Source organism: Camarhynchus parvulus, chromosome 2, assembly GCF_901933205.1.
Source record: "Camarhynchus parvulus chromosome 2, STF_HiC, whole genome shotgun sequence".
NCBI lineage: Eukaryota > Metazoa > Chordata > Aves > Passeriformes > Thraupidae > Camarhynchus > Camarhynchus parvulus.
In genome coordinates this window covers 120001052-120024586 of record NC_044572.1, presented here as the reverse complement: position 1 = coordinate 120024586, position 23535 = coordinate 120001052, and the positions used below count along the sequence as shown (strand labels likewise).

The window sequence follows — 23535 nt, the reverse complement described above, 5'->3', positions numbered from 1 at the left end:
AGAAAAAGAAATGTTAGGGATCCTATCCTCCATCTTTCCCTGCAGCATTGTCTTAAATTTGTGCTTAGCTCTGAAGCTCAGTCTACTGCCTTTGGAGCCAGTTCTAAACTTGGTAAAAGCAGCCTTAATGTTCAGGATCCAACCAGACTCCCCAGCCCTATGGAGGTAGGTGGGGAGAGCAATCAGGTGAATAACAGATATGTCTTTGTAAATGATATAAGCAGATGTTCCAGATTTCTAAAAGCAATATGAATTTAAAAGCTAAATGTATGAGTAAATCAATTAAAAGATTCACCTGTAAGCAGTTTGCTGAGTCGGCACTGAGGAAGTTCCATTTTCACCATGTAGTTGAAAATGAGGATATTAATTACAGGTAATATTTTCTGAGTCTTCTCCTTGTGGTAGTCATTTTATTTAAAAGTACTACTTGCACTTCTAGGATTAAAGGAATCTTTCCTAGGTACTGGAAATTAATTTCCTTCTCTTCTTTGAATTTATTCTACTTTCTGAGATTAATTTAATATGTACTGCAAATGAATTAAACATTGAACCCTTTGATTTCTCTTGGGATTACTAAATCAGCTAACAAACAGGTTTATTATCCCTAGCATGAAATGCCATATGGCTCAGGTTCACTCATATTATATGCTAGAAGATTAAAGTATGTTCTTAATATGAAATTACACATTTCAAGCTCATTTTCTGATGCATTAATAATAAGAAAAAGGTTTCCTTCTAGTATCAGCCAACTGGTTATTTGTGTTTCCAAAAAATGCTTCATTGTGTAAGAAAACTAGCAAACTTCAGACTTAATTCTGCACATTTCCATGCACAGGACTATCAGCAAAACTGATCAAGTATGTATTTCTGTTTCCAAGCAGGTTTAGTGTTGAGATATTTTCTGAAAAGGTATTAAAAATGTTCAAATGTAGATAAATTATCCCTAATTTACATCTCACTGGAAATATTTAGAAGTTATTCACATAAATAAATCTAGCTCTTTTAATGTTTATCTTGACTCCTCTTGATATTAAGTAGGACACATATATACTTTCCCTTTTCCAGCATAAATGTTCTCAAAGGCAAGTAACTATTTGAAAACTATAGGATGAAAACTGTAGGATATGCAGCTAAATAAATAAATAAATAAATAGATTCCTTTTCACTGCAGAGCAGTCAGTCACATCAGAGTCATTAGCACAGTAACACTGGCTGCAGGACAATTTAAGATTTTTTAACCCCAGGCTGCCCTTGTGATTCAGCAAGCTCTTTAAGCCAGCACTCGAGGCTGTGCTGCTACTGCAAGGAACCACACTGCCCTTCCAACAATGCTAATGACAGAGGGTAGAAGAAATGAACAATTCCCATGGAAACCCCCTGAGAACAGCCAATACCTCCAGCAGCTCATTCTCATGGACATCCCTACATGGGCCTACAGGTGCTGGTGCTGGCAAGAGAGCAGCTGGGGAGTACAAGTACCAGTTGTAGGTGGGAGAAATAACCTAAACTACTTCTGGTGGCAACAGTGCTGTTATAGACTAGTTTCAATTATTTGTGAAAAAATAGCCTAAATTATTGTATCAGATAGGAGGTAGAAGAATGTAGGGAAATAATGATTGTGCTACTATTTTGAAGCAACATCTGTTCCTTTTTTGTTCATATTGTGTGTTCTATGCTAGCCACAGTTCAGTTTTAAAACTAAGGTTTGTACCATTTTAAAAAGAGTTGGGGAAGAGGAAGAAGAGGGCCCCTTCAGATCCGCTTTGTTTCTAAATATATTAGATGACTTCATTTACAGTTACTGTAAAAAAAAATACTGCTTCTAAATTCTTGCTTTGTTTTTCACTGTAAAATATGTTAATGAAAAATTGTCTACATGTCAAACCCATTCTGAAGTAATGAGAATGATCTTTGGTTTTGTTTTCAGCACCAAAGGGAATTCTCCATCTCTCTCCTGACGTATATCAAGAGATGGAAGCAAGCCGCAACAAATCAGCCCCTGGTACCACTGTAAGCTATATGCCATCCAAAGAAATGAGCCAGACTTCTAGCTCTTTCTTCAGCATATCTCCTACCACAAATAGCACGGCCACCATTGCCAGGGAACTTCTCATGAATGGAACGTCCCCAACTGCCGAAGCCATAGGTCTAAAAGGAATATCTCCTGCTTCCCCCTGTTCTACAGTGCAGCCTTCAAAACAGCTGGAATATTTGGCAAGGATTCAAGGCTTTCAGGTATGGGAGGGGGAAAATGAAGCTCTTCAGCCAGAATCATAGCGTTGCCATCAAGGTTTCACTCTTGCCCTCTTGAATGTGGGCATGCATGTAACTTATCGTGTAAAATTAGCTGGTGTCTGAGGCAGTTTCTGGGTCCAGGAGATACAGATTTCCACCTTACATTTATCTTACTGCAGGCCATCTTTTTCTCCTATGTCTCTTATCCTTAAATAATTACAGGCTTAAATTATACTTTTAACTTGCACTTCTCTTGGAGAGTCTTCACCTCTTGGTTTCTCCCTTTGACTCTGATCCAGAAGCTACTGATGCACCACCTTACCTTTGCATTTGTCTTCTAGGCCAGGTCATTCAAGTAGTTTCTTTGCTTCCCACCTTCACTTCTTAAATGTAAACTGATGTTTTGCTTTAGGAATGGTACAATCCAATTTAGTGTCCCACTGACACTCTCCAAACCACTGCCACTCACGCACTCTCCCCTTCCCACCCCCACCTCCCCTTGTGGTGGGCCGGAAAGGAGAATCGGAAACAAAAAAGGTAAATGTCATGGGTTGTGATAAGAACAATGTACTAGAAACAGCAATGGGATAAGGAAAAGAACAGTAAGAGCAACAATGCTAATGACAGAGGGTAGAAGAAATGAACAATTCCCATGGAAACCCCCTGAGAACAGCCAATACCTGACCATGCCCTCTGCCACATTCACTCGACTGGAAGAGACTCCCTCCCCAGACATGGCAGTGACATGAGGTGGTATAGAATGATGTCCAGGTCCTGGGCATGGCCCCTCCTGGCAATTGCAAAAATTAACCCTGTCCTGGCCAGAACCAGGACATTATCCACCCCTTGTTCTGTACCATCCTGCATGCCCAGATCCTACACATTCCAACTATATATATGTGTATACAAGCCAGAGGTATCATTTCCCTAGTCAATCTTGGCTGTTCCACCAAGATGTCTGTTGAGTTCATTTGGTCTATGGCTGTGGGTTCTATTCATCGATGTCACAATAGGACATGAAATGAACAACATGCACAAGCTGAAATGTCCAAGGTAAAAAGAAGGAAGTTTATTTCCAAACTCCAATTTTATAGACTTTCAAAAGTGACTATGGATTGGAGGATGAAAATGCCACCTCTCCAGCCACACTGGTTAAACCAACAGTCCATCAAATTTCTCCTCCTCCAGAAAGGAATGCAAAACAATCATTATTTACATGAAAAGTGTGTGAGAAACTCCATTACCAAAATGTAAACATCAGAAGGCTTAGAAGAACTTAGAAGAACAGGGTGACACATCATAGATGTCTCCCAGGTCAGGAGAGCTGGTATGCTGTCAGCTGGTTGCAGGCTGCATCATGACTTCACTACTGGTACATCTGGAGCAGTCCATACTCATTGTCCATCACAGTTATGGCATACAGTGTCATTCAGCAACCAATGTTACACAATTCAACAGCACAGACTGTTCTCACCCAAAAATCTAAACCCCTGGATGTAGTTCATTATGATTTCCAAGATCCCTGAGCTTTTGGGGTTTCCTGTTCAAGCTCACTGGATAATCAGCACAGTTCACTCACTTTATGTAGCATTAGTGGCATGACATGTGGAAGAGACTTTCTCTTGAAAGATACAGCCCAACACTGGCAGTCAGGAGGCCAGAAGAAGCTGTGCTTCAGTGCCAATTACTTCTGAAGCAGCTTGAATCCCTTCATGAGATGCCAGTATCCTTTTTTCAGTTGTTGTGTAGCAGGCCTTAGATCCTTTGTATCCCCAACTCCAGAATCCCAGGAGTCATCCTCCAGTGTCCCCTGGTACTTTTTGGCAGAGATTCCAGGAAGGACCATTCTCCCCAGCTGTAGTATAGAGCAGAGTTTTCACATCTTGTCCTGTCCTGACTGACCCAAGAGCTATTACATGAACAATCTCTTCCTTAATTTGTTCAGAAGCTTGTTTTTCAGGACCCCTCTTAAAATAATTCATCTTCTGCATCATAAGATATAGAGGGCTTTCAATCTGATTGAGCTCTGGAATATGCACTCTCCAAAAGCCCACAGCTCCTAGGGAAACCTGTATTTGCTTCTTGATGGTTGATGGGGACATAGACGCTGTTTTGTTGACCATGGCTGTTAGAATCTGAAGACATCCATCTTACCATTTTATTCCTAAAACCTGGATTTCCTGGCAAGTCCCTTGACCTTACTTTGCTTTAAGGCAAAACCAGCCTTCAGAAGGATTTGGATTATCTTCTCCCCTTTCTCAAAAACTTCCTCTGCTTGGTTGCCCCACACAATGATGTCATCAATATATTGCAAGTGTTATGAAGCCTCACTCTCTTCCAGTGCAGTCTGGATCATTCCATGGCAAATGGTGGGAATGTGCTTCCACCCCTGGGCAGTTGGTTCCATGTGTACTGCATGTCCTTTTGGGTACTTGAAATACCCACTCCTGAGGCAGTCTATGCCAAGGATGCACAAGGCCTCTGGCCTATCACAATGGGATGGTTTTGCCATTCATTCCTGTAAGACCCCAGAACTCACTCGACAAGTCTTTTAAAAGGGCTTGCAGGTTTTTTTATGTACCCTGAATTAGATGCAAGGGAGAAGTACCAACAAGGTATTCTCAAGAGATAAAAACAACAAAAACTTTACTGGCAAATTTCAGAAAATCAGAGAACTTTGGCAGAAGTTTAGAGCAACATTCAATCAACATAAAACATTCTGCCAAGCCTTAACTTGGCAAACTCTAAGTCTGATCAACTTAGCAAACTCCAATCAATCTAAGTTTAAGTTACTCAAACTTTGAGAAGAAGGCATTATAAGAAGGAGAGGAAAGAGAAAAAGAGAAAGAGAGAAAAGATGCAGAAAAGAATGAATACAGCTACCACTGCTGGCTTCCAGTGATCTTTCAGCTGATATAAAATCCAAGGGAAGGTAGGGTCAAGATGTGCTTGCCTGGTGTCCTGACTTAAGTAGCCTTTGGCTTTCCTGGGCCCTTCCTCCAGGTGAGGCTTCTGGTCTGGCAGCCACTCAGGAGCTTGGTTAGGGCTTCAGAGATGGGATGAGGAGCTTTGCCTCCAGTGTGCCTGTGGTTGGGAGTCACTATGGGGCTGGGATACAGGCTCTAGAGGATGGGGTGTGTGGAGCAGAGCATTGCCCCACCAGGGCAAGGCTCAACCTGCCCCTTTGCCCACATACACCCCCAAAATGTTTTGGGCAGGCAATCTCCTCCAGTGTCTCACAATACCCAGTCAGGTTCAGTACATCTGCCAGTACAGGTAGCTCTTGGGATCCCCTGTCACCCCAGAAACAGATTCTGCCCCTACATATCTTGGTAGCATGAGAATACGTGGTGCACTGGTGTCAAGTAAAGCCTTAACTCCTGTGGGTCTGGTGTGCCAAGCCATCAGATCCACGCAATCCAAGAGATCTGATTGTCCCTTTCCTCCACCTTGCTGGAGGCAGGACCCCTCCAGTTCTGGTCATTTGTTGCCCACAAATTTGAACTGAAGGTACTTCAAGTGGATTCAAGCAACATCAGCCCTCCTGTTCTGTCTGAGTATTTGTCCACTGGAAACTGGAGTAGCATTTATCCTTGAAGGAATTTCCACAGTGGTTATTCTTCCTCTCAAATCATGTACCCATGCTGCTAGGGCACAGGTGGGTTTTCCATTTCACTTCCTCATGTCCTTTCTATGGTCATGCAATGTAAAACCACAGGTTACCTTGTGGTGTGCACCCTCTCTCTCAAGCAGGGGGCCCTTGCTACGATAGCAAGAACTCTGGTCCATACTAGTGGGCCATGGGACATGTCCTCTCTAGCTTGTTCAGGTCTTTCAGATCTGTCTGCCATCTTGGACAGTCTTGCACAGCTGAGGTGCAGGTTGGTAGGGCAGCAAAAACATGATCTTCATATTGCCAGAGTCAGGTAGTCACCTGAAGCACTGTTTGTTCTCCTTTCATTGCCATTAATGTCAATGGCGTATGATGATGGCCGTGCTCTGCACAAACTTCCACCGCATGGACTGTGTACTCTGGACCTCATCTGGAGCTACAGAGAACTGCTCTTTAAAGTACCTCCAGCACAGCTAACTCTCTCAGGTACTGGATACCTTTCTCCATGGCATTCCACCTTCTTGGACACACTATTAGATCATCCTTGAGAGAATGCTCTTCCCTCTGCTTGACAGGAGTCACTTCCAGAGGCTGAGAGTTTCTGTCCTCTTCCCAATCCCATTGTCAATACCTGTATCCTGTGACAGGGATTCCAGGCTTGGCTTCATTACTACCTAGTTTCATACTGTGGGACACAATGTCCCAGCACAGGAGCAGCCTGGGGCTCTTGTGGCTGATGTATTTTTGCTCACCTGGTGTAGTGGTCAGATGCCAAGCACCCACCAAACCCACTTTCTCCTCTGCAGCTGGATGGGGGAGAGAAAATAATGAAGGGTCCATGGGTTGAGGTAAGGATTGGAGAGATCATTCATCAAATACCATCATGGGCAAAACAGATACTCCCCAATGCATATCAACTTAGAGCTAGGTATTGAATGTATTACTAACAAAATCAGAGCAGGATAATGAGAAATACAATAAGAACCTTGAAAACACCTTCCCCTTGTTAGAAATGAACTCACCTTTTAGATACAATTAAATGGGGACAAAGTTTTGTCAAAGCAAAAGAAAACTGTTTATTAGTAATGATTTAAGTAAGCCAGGTGTGTACCTCTCTCCCCTAGAGCTGAGCACACACACCTTTCAACAGAATGGCTACAAAATATACCTTTTCCCATCTAGGGGGTGGTCCCTGACCCCCTTCCCATTGGCTGGCTAGTCAGGGGTTTACATTATCTCCTGGCTGCTTCCTTTCCGTCTCCTCCCCTCTCATTCTGCTTCATTTTGGTCAGGTCTTCAACTCCACCCCTCTCCCAGCAACACCCAACAAACTAACCAGAACAAATCCAAACCTCAAACAACACCACATAGAACCAGCAACTTTCACTTAACAACATTTTGGCTTCAGCAAAATATTACCTCATCTCTCATACCCTCACCCCTCCTTCCTTCCCACTGACAGCAAAGGGACAGAGGGAATGGGGAGTTTGGTCAGTTCATCACCTGTGGCTTCTCCCACTGCCCAGAGAGAGGAGTTGTTCCCCTGCTGCACTGTGGGGTCCCTGCCACAGGAGACTCTTCATGAACTTCTCCAACATGAGTTTATATCATGAGCTGCAGTCCTCCCCAAACTGCGGCAGTGTGACTCCATCCCACGGGCAGCAGTCCATGCCCAAGCTGCTGCAGCATGGGTGACTCTTCCATGGAGTGCAGTCCTTCAAAGCCAGGCTGCTCCACTATAGGAGCAGGGCCCCACTCTCCACAGGTCTCCCATGGGCTCACAGCCTCCTCTCAGGCACCCACCTGCTCCAGTGTGGGGCTCCTCCACAGGCTGCAGGCAAATCCCTGCATCCCCATGGATCTCCATGGGCTGCAGGGGCACAGCTGCTTCACCATGGTCTCACCACAGGCTGCAGAGGAATCCCAGCTCTGGTGCCTGGAGCACCTCCTGCCCCTCCTTCTGCACTGACCTTGCTGTCTGCAGAGCTTTTCTTACATGTTCTCACTCCACCCTTTTCCAGCCGCAATTTCAACTGCACAACAGTTTTTTTATTTATCTTTCTTCTTAAATATGTTTTCTCAGAGGTATTACTACCTCTAATTGGCCCAGCCTTGGCCAGGAGCACATCCATCTTTGGAACTGCCAGGGATTGGCTCTGCTGGACATGGAGAGAAATTCTTGGCAACTTCTGACAGAAGCCACCCTTGTAGCCCCTCCCTCCCAGCCCCCCCAAAACCTAGGCCATGCAAACTTAATACACCTGGGAATCAGGTGATTATCTCTTGCCCTGCCTCTTCCTCCTGTTGTGAGGGCTTTACTTCCTCTTTATCCCTCACTAAATGAGCTGATTTGGATTTCTGCTCCTTTATAGGGTCAACTACTGCTGGCCCAGGTGATTCCTTGGGTTCAACTGCAAATCAGGCCACAGTGCCTCTAGGTCTGTTTTCTTCCCTCTGAGGGTGCTGTCCAGTATTGGACTGTGTCCGGTAAAGAGTAGCCAGGCCCAGCACGCTACAATAAGTTGCCTCTTTCTTGAGCTGCCACAGCATGCTCCTTGCAAATATTCTGTCACTTTAGCAGGATCCTGTAGTTGTTCAGGGATGAACTTCCAAACCACTGGAGCAGAAGATTTTAAAAAAAAAACTGCTTCATTTTTTGCCACATTTCATGCCACTCATGACTATCCACCCTTGGTGCAGATCTCTGAATGAACTTCCTAGAAATCTGTTTCTTGACTCTAAACATGAGGTGGACTGAGGAGACCTGTGAGTCTTAGCCACAAGAAAATGCTTTCTTTAACATCCAAGGGAAATTCAAAATTCTCAAAAGCTGTTGTAACAGCTGAAGGAGGAGAAGGAGGTGAAAGACTGGGGAAAATCATCCTCTGCTGTTCCCTACAGACTGTGATTATTAATTGACTCCCAAAGACAGTGCCTAAAGTAAAGGTAGGAGAGCAGCACTGAATACACTTTTGAAATTACACTCATTGCCCTTGATCAGTCATAGACTGATATCCCATAATACAGCAAAAAAGCAACTCCAATCCCTCTCCCTGCTCTGAAAAAGAACATCACAAGGACCACATATGGGAATATAGGGGAATATGTGAGTACAGGGTTAGGTACCACAACCACATGAACAGACCAAGCAGCGTTGTGACCAGTGGCTCTGGAGTTAATGCAACAAATGCTTAGATTGAATTTGTTTCCAAGCTGCTCTGGACAGATCTGTTGTTACTCCAACCCTTGATGCCACACACTGGGTGCCCAGTAGGGTTGTAGTGATTTAGGAATGGTACTCCCCAGTTTAGTGCTCCCACTGAGGCTCTCCAAACCACATGCCACTCACTCGCTCCTCCCTTCCCCTCCTCCCACCCCTTAAACTGGATGGAGAGGAAAATTGGAGGCACAAAAGGCAAAGATCACAGCTTGAGATAAGAACAACTTATTGGAAACAGCCGTGAGATAAGAATTTGACCAATATTAATGACAGAGAACAAGAATCACACAGAGCCCCCCCACCAATAGACAATACCCAGCCACTCCCTCTGCCACACTACTTGACCAGAAGGGACCCCTTTCTCCCCTAGACTCCCTCCCTGCAGCAGTGATGTGAGGTGTTAGAGAATAACCTCCAGGTCCTAGTCATGCCTCCTCCTGGCTACTGCAAAAGTTAACCCTTTCCTGGCTGGAACCAGGACACCTGAGAATGGTGTTTTGTTCAGAAGGTGCAGCCTAGAAGCCAAGCTGGTGTCAGAGCAATGCAGAATGTTTTTGCCATCATGGTCAATACTAGAGAATGTATGATTAAACATGCTGAGTCAGTGCCTGAGTCCTTGAACACTGTATCCAGCAATGCCAAGTACCCTATATTTCATAGGACAGGGGCAGCCTCTGTAGTACATCCAGTCGTTTCTGTGGTGTGGAAATTAGGAAGGGGAAGCCTCTTCCCTATCCCATTACGTGCAGAATTACACGTGTATATGGATAGTGGCTCATTTTATGGTGTTGAACTGTCAGAGATATATGTAGAAATATACTTTTTCCTGTCACAGGTTTTTGTTTTGAGTTTTTATTTTGTCTGGAGTTTTTTTCCTTTTCAGAATTGTGAATTTGCTTCATTTGAAGAGTTGTTTTTGTATGCTTTAGCATATGTAATTTGATCATGTAACTAAATTCTAAAAATGGGAGGTTCCTTTTGCATGCCTGATAATGAACTTTTTTGTCAAAGCCCATGTAATTTACAAGGTATGCAGTTGTTGAGTGACTTTAAAAAAGCTGCTAGAATTCACGAAATAGTGTCAGATGTTCTGTTGGTATAAGCAGCATAGTTAAATTACTTTTTCTTACATCAGATATCACCAGTTGTGGATTTGACCTAACACTGTTTTTGTCTAAAATGTACATTCAGCTTTCTTTTGGTCTTCATTTTTGAAATGTCATTTTTGCTTCATTCATTTGAATGTCTCTTAATGAAAGAAACAGTAATAGCCTCAGCTTCACTGTAATAGAGTTAAGCTGTTAATAGGAATTCAGTTTTCCTGAGTTCCATTTATTACCTGCCTGCAGTAGAAACAGATTAATTCTGATGAAAAGAAATTCAATCCATGAAGTTTTCACTGCTCACTTTCACATCTTGTCAGATTGCTTGTGTCTCCTAGTAATGGTTTATTTTCATAGAACTGATGCACAATTTATGTTACTGTTTTGGGTCCTCCTTGCCTACAGTATGTGGTTACTGTAAAATTATTAGTTGTGTTTGTCCTGGGGTTTTTTTTTCCTCATGCTTTGATTCTAGATGCTTTTGTAGAAACTGTTTTTAAAGGGTCTTACCTTGAGCCAAAAAATATAATCCTTTTCATCCATGAACCAGACTACTACTTTTTACTTGGCCCTAATACAAAGCAAGGAATTTGGTACGGAATCTTGATTATTAACATCTATCCGCTGTGTATGTAACTGCTGGTTTTACATCATCTTAGCATGCTTTTTAACACCTCACTTCAATAAGCCTGGTATTGATGTGAAACTCTGCCACTGCTGGATGGCTGAGCTGAGGTGGAGCAGTGAACAGAATCTCTGTGGGAAATGGCTCAGTGGCCTGTCAGGTGCATATCACAGGTCTCTTCACCATTTCAGCCTAGAAAGCTCTTTGTGTTTTAGAGTTTAAAAGCCGATATCTTTACAGGTTAACTTTCTCAGGCATATTTACTAAAGGAGAAGACTACTGCATTTCCAAACAGCTAGCTTGTTTCATGTTTCCTGAATGACCCAAAATGATTTTTAAATTGTTAGCATGTATTTGTATTCTGGTCCAGATGATAACCATAGTTTTTGTCTTTCATTGAAGAGCGTATACATTCTGTTCTGTTACAATGTATTTTTTGAATTTTTTAAGAAAATCAATAAATACTCATATGATGTTTCATTTCTAAATGTAAACGATGTTATTTGCTTATTTGAATGGTTTTCTTGAACTGCTTTAGCTGCAGGGGGCATGTATTTAAAACACATTTATTTAACTTAAGTTCTTCTAAACTGTTTGTATATGATCTCAGCTATGTTCTATTGTAAGCCCTTAATATTAAGTTATTGGGACCAATGTATAGATAAGTAGTAAAAAATTGCATTTTCATTCTTTATGATTTATTATTCTAAAGACATCTGTAATTGATAAGCAGCAGCTCAGTGTTACTGAAGAACAGGTGTTTAGCTTGGATACTTTCAAAGGTCAGGCTTCAAATTACCTGTGATAATTAAACACAAATTCTTTAAGCAAGCCTTTACAAACTCTGAATAAAGCATTTTAGTGCTTGCTTCGTATTTATGAATGCTATCTACCCAGTTAATTGTTTTGCAGACTTTGCCTGGAAATGGTTTAAAGGAAAATTCAGCTTTGGTAAAAACTGTTATTTTTAAGTGACTATGTGGTATTTTGGCCATTGTTCTGTAACCAGACTAGGAAAGTTACAGTTTTTTCTGCTGACCATTTAAGTGCAGTAAATTATTCAGAGAATTTGTTTAAATGGAAACATTTAGAGAAGCTGTTTATACATGTATAACTTGAGCCTCCAGTTTTTACTGAAGCAAAACACAAGTTGCAGGTAGTCCAGTAGGAAATTCCACTGTGAATTTCCACAAAGCAAAGATCATTAAAAAATGTAAAATGCCAGGATTGAGTGCCCGCAATTAGTCCCAGAACGTGGCTGTAGGCATATTTGACTTGCTACATTGGCAGGGTTTGGAGGTCTTAACTTTTCCTCCGTCGTGGCTCTATAACAAAACCTCACACAGGATATAGTTTCTATGTGATGTTCTCCTTTGATTGCAATGGTTACACAATTTTCTTTTCCCCTCCACATTTGTTTACTCGTTAACTGTTCCATTTTATACATGGATACTTCAATGTTTTATGGTGTGGCATTTCTAAATGTTTCTCCTTTCCCCAATGGCACACATTTCTGAAGAGTTGCACGCACAGGAGAGGTCCTGCTGGATGCTCTAGAGTCAGGTTTTCTTGTGGTTCATGCATTCCAGTGCATGGGTTTGAATTGTTGGCAGGACTAGACTGAAATTAAACTTCTACACTTGTATTAGGGTTGACACTGAGCTCAAACATTTTCCTACAGTGGCCTTAAACAAAACAAAACACTTGGTGGAGGTTGGATTTGGAAATCAGTGTAGGAGTGCTTGGGTCACACTACTGAGGTATGCATGTGAGGAGAATTTCAGGGAAATTCTACCCTTAGTGGATTTCAAGGAAAGACCTGTAGTTTTGGTCTCATCTGTACATGATTGATGATTTCTCTGAGAGGTCAGATTTTTAAAAAGCACCTAAATACCATTTTCAAAATTGACACAGGCCCTATGGGTGCTAATAGGAAGTCATTTAAAACTGTAAAGTCATCTGGAAAGGTAGAACCTGTTTGGGATTTTCATATACACCTGTGCAGATTAGGTACCTTACCTCCACTTCACTAGCTGGGGCACCCTACATACTGTTTTGCAAACTTGGGCTGTTTATTGGTTTGATGGAGGGAAGGGTTCTGTGCACTGAATCTATCATTATGAAGATAGTTGTTGTTATAGTGTTAGCTGCCAGAGAGAGTGTATTTTCAAAGCTCCCTGCAAATGAATGAATCAAAAGGTGTGTTTTAGCAAATCTCCAGCTGAAGCCAAAGAGGGAAAGTGCAGCAAGTGGTAAAAACAAGAATGTAAATCCAGATGATACCATTCTGTCCTTAAATGTGTTGGCTGTGGACACAGTTTGTGGCCACTGTCAGCTTGGGACTGGAATCCCAGAAAATGGGCTAGTATGCAAAAGAATACAAAAGTCCCATCACTTGTTCAAAGTAGAAAACCCAAATAATAATCAAGCTTTTAAAATTACAGCATCAGACTTCTTGGCATCATTAATATGAAACAGATTTGAAAGCTATGTCCGTAAAATGTTTTCAGATAAATGGCTCTTTGAAGATCCTATCTCCAAAAATCGGGAAAAATTAAGATATTAAAAAGTGAAGATGTTTGCATGATTGTGTTAGAGAAGAATACTTTTGAAATAAGACTGTTAAAGACAGTATTTATTTGCCCACATTTGAAGCCAAGACCTCTTATAATTTTATGTCTGTAACTGTACATCTAACCCCTTCCCTCCCCACACCCTCAGAACCATTGGGGATTTCTTTCCCAGCAGGATTGACCAGACTGCAAATATAAGTGAAATTATTCTAAAATAGCAGTGTACAGTCAGGCCCAGAGGGAAATGTGATCAGCTGATTTGCCTCAGTGTTAACACTCAAAGGGTAGTGGGATTTATTGAACTTATATTAAAAATATAATGATTATATTCTTATTCTTATTCTTTAACTCCCTTCAGGTAGCTTGAGAGTGACTGTGCTGCCATATATTATCAATACCTGCTTCTGTAAAACAAGCAGTGGAGTTGGGCTTTTGTTTCCTGTCCTGGTGCCTGAGATCTTAGTCAGGTGTACTATCACTGTTCCTGCTCATTGGTCAGATCAATTTTTGTAAAATGATGTGTGGAATGATGTTGGGCTCTGTCTTCACCAGAAGTATTAAAGCCTGGCTTTTGGCAGAAGGGTATTATCTCCTGTGTGCTTGTACTGTGCCATGCTCAATGGCCAGTACAATAATCTCAACAGCAATGTTTGTCTCTTACCCTCAGGGAGTATAAACACCTTTAGAAATGGTTGACAAAGCCCTCATTATCTCAGTTTCTGTGTCTTCTGAAAGCTGTGGGGATTTTTTCTAATGGGAAGTTTGCACTTTCACCAATTACCAAACTATTGCCTGATGTTCCAATTACTATAGGCTTTTGTTGTGGGTTAACTCTGGTGGGCAGCTTAAGCCCCACACAGCTGCTCACTCTCTCCCCCCTGGTGGGATTAGGGAAAGAATCAGAAGGGCATGAGTGATAAAACTCAGGAGTTGAGATGAAGACAAAAGCTGTGTGTGCAAGCAAAGCAAAACAAGGAATTCATTCACCACTTCCTGTGGGCAGGCAGATGTTCAGGCACCTCCTGGCACCACCTCAGGCTCCATCACGTGTGACGGTGACTTGGGAACACAAGTGCCATAATGCTGTCCCCCTCCTCCTGTCCCCAGTTTTTATCACTGAGCAGGATGTGGGATATCCCTTTGGTCAGTTGGGGTTAGCTGTCCTGGCTGTATCCCCTCCCTGCTCCTGGTACACCCCCAGACTGCTCACTGACGGGAAGGGGTGAGGAGCAGAAAAGGCCTTGGTGCTGTCCAAACCCTGCTCAGCAGCTGGTAAAGTACCAGTATGTTGTCAACAGTCTTTTGGTCACAAATCCAAAACTTAGCACTATACATGCTTTTATAAAGCCCCATCCCAGACAAAACCAGTGTAATCCACCTTTTATTCCATACTATTGACACTGTGCTCAGGTCCCACATTATCCAACAGATTCTCCCTCATTAACCACCTCCTCTTACCCATCCTGGAATATATACATGGAAATCATTACCTTAGTCTGTGGATCACCCCTTTAAAAGTCCACAAATTGTCCATTGAGTCCATGTGTAGTCAATCTGTTATTAAACCTGTATTCAATCAGTTTGCTCAGGACAGGAGAGGTGGTGTGATGCATGGAGTTACGGGGTGCCAAAGCCAGCTCAGGTTGGGTTGCTGCTGTACTTTCATATATTGCAAGGCTTGTCTTCCATTGGTTCAGATGGTTCCTGCTGTGCTAATTTCCATAGCATGCTACTCACATCCTGGGTTGCAAAAGTTTAAAGGTATTCCTTGGACAGTCTCCACCTCTGGTTCCTTTGGGCCAAATTACAGGGTTTAACAACAAAACATAATAGGGTTTGCAGCAAACTCCTCCCTTTTCTCCTTGCCTGGCTAGCAACAAGGGGTTCCTGCTATAGTAATTCCCATGACATGCAACTCAGATCCTGGGTTACAACCATTTAAAGGTGTTTCCATTACAATCTTCAGGCCTCATCCCTTTGGACCAGACCATAGGATTCAGCATTGCAATGAACTCCTCCCCTTGTCCCTCCTCCAGTCTGAGATTACACAGAGGCCCACAGTTCACATGGGCAGTGTGGGCTTGTCTACAGACCACCATCCTTTGGGGATGTAACTGCTCCAGAATGACAATATCCATAGGCCATTCTCCCTTCAGGGGAGTACCTGCTCTAGTATAGACTTCTCCATGGCCATGTGTGTTTTTGGTTGTACCATCACGATTTTAGCCACAGTCACAGTCTTGTGAAGTTGAGTTCCAGCCTGTCCAGCACAGGAATGGGAGCTGTGCCCTGGCTGTCTGCCAGCCCATTCCTGTTATCAGTATGTTCCCAGGCAGAACAGGATAGGATGATAAGGAGAAAAGGAAACAACAGAGGCAAAAAGCAAAAAGCAGTTACTAGTGAGCACTAGTTACTAATCTGCATCCAGGCAAGGAAGCCCCAAGGCAAGCACAGGAGCCTGACAACTAATAGCTAAACAGATATAAATTTGGTATAGCATGCTCTGATCAAGTCAGCTGTTATCTCTAACTCCTCATGCCACACACTGGCCAGAAGGGATTGTTACAAGTATATCCTGGTGGGCAGATCAGCTCCGTGCAGCTGCTCTTACTCCCCTTCAGCGGGATGTGGGAGAACAACCAGGAGGGTAAAAGTGCAAAAACTCAAGGGTTGGTTGAGATAAAGAGTGCTTAATAAGGAAAGCAAAAGCCACACGTGCAAGTAAAGAAAAACAAATCATTCGTTCATCGCTTCCCCTGGGCAGACAGGTATTCAGTCATCCCCAGGAGGGCAGGGCTCCATCACATATAACAGTGACTTGTGAAGACAAACACCATCACTCCAAACACCCCCACCCTCCTTGTTCCCCTGGCTTTGTGTGCTGAGTGTGATGCCATATGGTGTGGGATATCCCTTTGCTCAGCTGGGGTCCTGGCTGTGTCCCCTCCTGGCTTCTTACCCATCCCCAGCCTTCTTGCTGGTGGGGTGGTGTGAGAAGCAGAAAAGCCCTTGTGTGAGCACAGCTCAGCAATAAGTATTATATAAATACCCACACTTTTGGTCACAAAGCCAAAACATAGCTCTAAGCAAACTGCTATGAAGCAAAGTAGCTCCATCCCAGTCAGGACTGGGTACAGCTTTTTATGCTTCAGTAACATCTTTGCCACTGTGTGCCGCTAGGCAGAAGTCAGGAAATAGGAAAACTCCTTCTATCCATGTGAACTTACAGTCATTGTGCTTGGAAGAGAAGTTACACCTTTTTATTGAGTTATTTCCTGCAAAACTTACTCATTTTTCAAGGCAACTATTATTTTTTGTTGTATTTAAAGGGAAAAAAGTTTTCTCCAAGAATGACAGCAAGTCAAGCAGGATTTTATTGACAATTTTAGGGACATTTCTGATTTGCACAACTCCAGGCTACCTGATAATTTAGAGTCTTTACTTGGCTCTCAGAAACTTGCAGGTGTCCTGCTACTGAAAATCAACTTGACATCAAATTGCTGTGTTGTGTAGGAAAAGACTTCTAGGTCTCCAAACCTTGATTTATACATGACTAGCCAAAGGAAAGAAAATATGTTGAGAATGTGAAATAGAGGGAGAGATAAACCAGAACAAGATGATAGCAAGAATTGATCTTCAGAGAGAGCCTCATGTAAAAGTCAAAGCACCTGGACTTCATTGCATTTTGGTTTATAGGTTTTCTTAATCACCTAACTTCTGAGGGAAGGTAGGCAGAACCACAGTTGATGGCAGTGACCCAAGGTAGATCTACAAGAAGTGGTTTTATAGTTTCCATTTATTTCAGAAATGATTCTGTGGACTACAGACCATCTATTCATATCCTATTTTTGACCTTAAAGGAAGTCAAAATGGTGGCAGCGTTCTGTGAAAAAAAGAAACATAAAAATCATTCTCATATGAGTTACCATAAGGAAAGGTATGCAATATGGAAATGTAGCCTATTTGTTCACAAAGCATACTGCAGGAGGTAGTATTTGCTGCAGCAAGAGTGTTTCCAAATTGACTTATGAGTATGGAGAATTAGGAAAACAAATGCAAATGTAGCACAAGCTATCCAACTAGCTGGGCCAGAATTCTATCTAAACTAGCTTTCTTCTATGGCCATCATTACCTTTCTCCCTATTTCAAGCCCTTTATTCAAGCACTGCTCTTCTTGTCTCCAGAAACAGCCAGGTCCCTCTTTTTTGTTTCAGTTTCTGAAAGGAAAGAAGGTAAACAGAGAATAACTGGCTACTGGTAGTGTGTGGGTCCTCAGGTGTGGTATGGATGTCACCTTGGTAACGTTTTAGCTTGTCTGCTTGGCATCTTGCAAATAAGAGTTTGAAATCCTCCCACATATCCCTGCATGTAACTTGGTCTGTGGAAAAAATGTGAGTTATATTTTGATAGCCAATTTTAGAATTTAGGGGATTTATGTATGAGAAAGTTTAAAAGCTATCAGGATCTCTCAAAATACTGCAGCCAGCACTGAACACACCGGACTGCATTCTCTGCCAAAATCTTTCTCGGTAAATCCTAATGTGACTTGATAACTTAGCTACAGACCTTGGCTTGGAATAGAGCCCAAACTTTGAAAGACTGGAAGTTTCAGTTGGCAAAAATGTGAAGGTGCGGTGGTGAATTCATAGCAGACTAGGGTTTAGTTTTAATTATAGTAAGGGAATTCAGCTCTCAAGAAAAAACCCTTAAAAAGAGAGGCAACAAGAAAAGGTGAAGAAGGAGAAAGGAGACAAGTTAGAGTTTATTCCCCTCTCTGTGACTGAAGCTGAGGCTTTAAGAGAGGGTTTATTTGGATATCTTCTCCTTCAGTCTCACTCAACACTGAAAGCACAACGGAGCAGGGTAATTTTCAGAAGTGAAATGGTTGTTTCTTGTTTTAATTAAAGAAGGGTGGTTCTTGATGCATATTGCCCTATTTCTAGGTTAGTGCACAACATTAGGGTCTGTACCAGCCTCAGATTTCTTAGCCAATTCAGGCAGCTGATTTTCTATTCACAGTTTCACACTGATCCTGTTCTCCCTTCATTAACGCAGCGTTTGGGGCTTTCACACGTGGTTTGTAAACAGAGAATCATTAATGTTTGCTTCACTCTTCACTTCAGTGACAACCTTAGTCCTTAAAAAGAGTGTTCCTGAGAACTTATTTCCATTCATGCTGTTGCTGGAAAGTTATTTCAAACTCATGCAACTTTGTCTTTCCAAAGTAACCAAGTTGCTCTCTCATGTCATCAGTCATTCTGGTTGTACACAAGACACAAGCTCCTCCACTAATGCTCCATACCATGCTCATCCTTAGGGTATGTTATTAGCAAAACACACCTTCTCACCTCCCTCCTACTTTTTAGGCCCTGTGATGAAAACAGGAGATCTCAGGATTGCCAGTTTTTTCATGTTTCCTTTGACGTGAATGATAAAATTAATTAAAGCTCCTCCCTCTGGAAACACAGTATTTACCTGTTATATGTATGGCAGACAAGTTGTTTCTGCAAAAACCATGTCAGCTATAGTTTACATTATTTTGTAAGGCTCTGCATTGTGTTAATTTCTGAATAATTAATTTATTAATTTGTATCACATTTTTATTGTTTATTTGGGGGGAGGGTTGTATTAAGTGTTTAAACTCAGTGTAGCTAAGCTACTCTCTCCTATGCTGACAAAAAATATGTATCTTATTTACAGAATAGAGGATGTGAACAGGATAGCTAGGTAGTTTTCAATGTAAATGTGATCTTTTTTTTAAATAGAAAGTCCCATCTCCTGATTTCAGTTTTCCTATCAGACAAACAGGTCTCTCTGCACCTCTCAGTGCCAGCCATTGTAAGCAAAGTTGCTCACTTTGCACGTGCTGCTGTCTGTATAAATGCATACCTGGGTTAAGATTTAACAGATGGAAAGTGAGCAGTAAGCACCTTACTGCACTGATTATCCTCTCTGCTATGATGGCAGCTGATTTTCTCTTTTGTGAAACTGAACATCACATCCAGAGGTCGGACAGAGCTGGGTCTCCCTTGCTTGACTGAGCATAATATATGGCTTGACCTTCCAGTTCTCATGAATCACTGAAACAGGAGCTCTGAATTCAGAGGAATAGCAGGATCAAAAACCCTCTACACGCTTCTTCGGCTCAGAATTGCTTTGCATTTAGCAGATATTTTATATATTGTCTTTGGAAACAGTATCAAATATTTTTTTTCTCTTCTTATTTGTACTTTGCTGGTTTTTGTAGATGTCAAGTGTCTGCCTTACCGTAGCCAAGAGGGTGAAATACTGCCTCAGTAACCTGTGACAATGCCTTTAGTCTGCTTGTTGTTGCCTATTTATGGTGCCGTAATGGTTTATTTCGTCGTCTAAACCCTAGGACTGTATTTTAATGAAGATTTAAGGCTATGATACAGCTGCTATTCAAACTGTGTGAGAGAGGCATGTTGGAATAGCTCAAGATTTACTGCTGAACTGTCAGTCTTTAAGCTACCAAGTGTCTTTACCCTTTGGTGCAGTAGCTACGGAGGAAACTGTACCCACTGCTGTGAGGCAGACACGGCGATTAATGAACCCGAGGCGCGCTAATCAAACATGTGTTTTCTTGGCACAGTGATTGTGTTATATATCACATCCCAATGTACAGGCCTTTATCTTTCCTTAATGATCTAGCAAGGGGGCTTTTTTAAATGTGGGTGTTTTTCATGCTCTCCTTAGATTTGTTCCACAGGGGGTGGCCGTTAAAAACATCTGACGGGCATGCAGTTAGCCAGCACCCTGCTGAGATTAGTAAAATACTATATTTAGTAATAGCACTACATCAAGGAACTCCAGCATTGCAGGAAACAGTTTGATTCAATGCTTTTTTTCTGATTAAAAAAAAAAAATTGGTGTATGTCTTATTATTGCATCTGGGATAATTTTTTTTCTAACTTGGACTTGTTTTTTTTTTGTCTATTATTCAGCTTTTTAAAAAATATTTGTATAGATGATGGGATTTCCCCCCCCTATTTTTGTTTTGTTTTTACTAAAAAAAAAAAAAAAAAAAAAGAATTGTTAAACAGGTAATAAGAATGAAAACTATTTGGAATCTCTCTCATACTACTCTGTGTCTGAAGGAACTGATCTAATATTTGTTAGGAAACCTCTATGGATAATACATAATACAAGGATTCATGCTTTTAAGTATTACAATACTCTACAGTGAAAGCTCCTAAAATTGGCTTTGATAAAATGGTTGAAATGAGCAAGTATATTAAATTTATTTCTGTGCCCGAAGTATTTATTCATCAATAAATAAGCATAAAAGAGACTTGGAGCTTAAACAGGTTTGTTTCATTTTTTCTTTGATACTTGACATGACTAACTGTAGATGAGCAACATAAAGTGGAAGATAAAAGACCCATATGAAAAAGAAAGCTTTTCACCAGGATGCCAAAGAAAGTAAACTGTTTCATGAGACTCTTGTCCAAATCAAAATTACTATTTTAACAACTAATTTCTGAGCCTATTCTGGTTTTCTTGTTGCTGTAAATCCAAGCCTATGTAAAATCTTGGAAACTATTCTGTTAACTCAGGACTAAATTGGGTGCTCCCCCTTTAAGGGGTAGATTTAAAGGAATACCATCCTTTGTTCTAACAAAATAGTCCAGGCTTGTCAATCCAGAAGATTTGTGCATTGCTGAACATAATGGCATTTTATTACCTAGTTTATTTCTGTCTAGCATTCTAAGACTCCTGCTGATGCTTTGACTCAGAGTAGTTTTCAGTTTGGAAACTTGAACTCCAGTGTCACAGATGACTTCTTTCTTTTGGTAATTTGTATTTTTTTTAACTATTAAATGTTCAAGAAAAAAAATGTTTGTCCTGACAGAAGTTGTGTTTCAAACTGTGAACATCTAAGCAGCAGTGTGTGAAAAGGGTAGCCTTTATTTTTGCTCCCCTCAGACTCTTGTTAGTTACCTCGTTTCTAAGAGTAGTTTGGGATATTAGAGTCAAGCTTAATGATTAAGTAGTAGTACAGCAGGTCTCTCACCCTCCTCAGCTGTGATTCAGTAAACCACAGCCCTTGTCCATGCAAAAGGATAGATGTTCAAATTCAGACATGCATGCTGAAGGCCAGCAGACTGTGCTGTTCTTGAAGTTAGGAACATTGTATTTGCAGAATCATTTCTGCAGTTTAACTATGGCCATTATCTGAAATTGCATATTGATCCAGTTTTTAAAGCAGCTTATTGCAAGATAAATCCTGAAATATTTTTGCAGTTTCCAAGAGAATGCTTGCAAGTAGGGAGGGGTATTATAGTAAAGGTAGATTGAAGAGACATCTTTATATAAATATGAGAGAAATAGGAAATTTCCTGCTTATGAAGCAGCATTATGATAGAAGTACCCTAATATATAATTTCCTATACAGTTTTATGCAGTGTAGTTTACTTTCTCCTGTATAAAATTATATATAAAATTAAGAATTCTGGCTATGCTATTCCCCATTCATTTGTAACATTGTAAATATTCATCTTATATCTTCCTTTATATGTAGCTATAAATGCCCATCAGAATATTTGCATCCCTTCAGTAATTTAAAATACTGAAAACAAGGGCCAAATTTCAGCATAAGTTATCAAGTGGTTTTAGACTTTCACATAAATTTCTATATACACACTCCAGTGAATAGTACCCATCCATACATACTCATACCATGCTGCTTGTTCCTGACTGAAGCAATCTGTAAAGTGAATATACATTTGCATGTCATGTGAATCTGGAACAAGAAAATATACATGTGTGAGTAAATCCATGGTATTGTGAAAAAATATACTTCTAGAATTTATTTCTGTATTTTGGTGTCTGGGATGCCCTTTCTGTTTTATGCACTGAGGTTTTGTGCCATGGAGTGCTGTGTTTGGGATTCTTGAGCTGGCCATACATGATTTATCTCAGGTGTATGTAGTTACCCAGGAGAAAAGCTGGCAGTGCTGTGTGCTTTTCCCAATAAATGAGCAGTCTCATTTAGAATTATTGCCAGGATCTTGTTGTGCTGACACCGCTTTGTGCTGTGTGGACAAACCTTGGAGGAGAATTACATGTAAATCACTCATAATAGTCTGAGGCTGGAGTCTTGCATTTTACTCAGAAACTTGCACAACTCTTGCTAGAGATATCTATATTCTGGCCATTGTTTTCTAACCAGATTCTAATTCTTTTCCATCAGATCTCTGCTTATGGGTTATCTAAATAAAACATTCTGAATTTTAATGAGTGAAATTTCATTGCTATTTAATCCTTAAATGCATTGAGCTGATCTGTGAGTGTCCCTTAATTATAAAAAGTGAAGCCAGGAAATTAGGTCCTGGACACAGACAGTAATTATTTTCATAACTCTTTTGTTTTTACCTCCATCACATATGGAAAGAGAAAATGACCAATTGTGGTTAGGCCAGAGGCCTTTATGATGGCTTAGAGTCCCAGCTCTGCCAGTCAGTCCAGTCCAGCTTGGATGAGTCATTTAAAGGCTGTCCATGAAGTGTCCTTGCCTGCCTAACAGAGGTCTGGTGACATGGGCTGTAGTTAAGCACTCCTGACTCTTTAAGGCAGAAAGGAACTTAGAAATATTATTTTTGTTGTCATTAATCTCAATAATGGCTTTGTAATCACCATCAGAGCATTTGGCCAGCCTTCAGTCATCACTCCTTGATCACAGATACTGACTCAGGTATTTGCTGTGCTCTGCCTTAAAGGATATGATATTCTTTAAAGAGTTATATAGATGATCAGATTCTTCCCACACTTAGCAATAATAGCATGGGCATAGAAACTAAAATATTTGCACCATGCTGCTGGCCAAAACCCAAGAATTGTTTGCTGCTATTTGAGCTATTTGATAATTATTTGACTATTATTTCTTTCTGAGTGCCTTATTTGGACATTCTGCTCTAATAGGTAAATAAAAAAGCCCCAAATTTTGGCTCGTAGATCAAACTTGAAGGGGAAAGGAATAATGTAGTTTGAGAATGTAGCAACTGGACTGATAAATAACAAAACAGGATTGCTGGGAAATTGCACATACACATACCAAATGTAGAAGTCTGAATGTTTCTTCTGACTGCACGAATCTGTAGACTAGAGAGATTTGATGAAAGGACAAAGTCTTATTTGTTCCTATT

At 41.1% G+C, this 23535-nt stretch overlaps 1 protein-coding gene across 2 annotated transcripts in view; it reads left to right on the top strand.

The window, feature by feature from the left end:
* STAU2 (staufen double-stranded RNA binding protein 2) overlaps nt 1-23535 on the top strand; it is a 170606-nt gene that overhangs the window by 83283 nt on the left and 63788 nt on the right. For both annotated transcript variants that reach the window (XM_030944056.1, XM_030944055.1), the window contains exon 12: nt 1928-2235. In XM_030944056.1, the coding sequence (XP_030799916.1) occupies nt 1928-2235 (308 nt within the window). The remainder of the gene's footprint in view (nt 1-1927; nt 2236-23535) is intronic.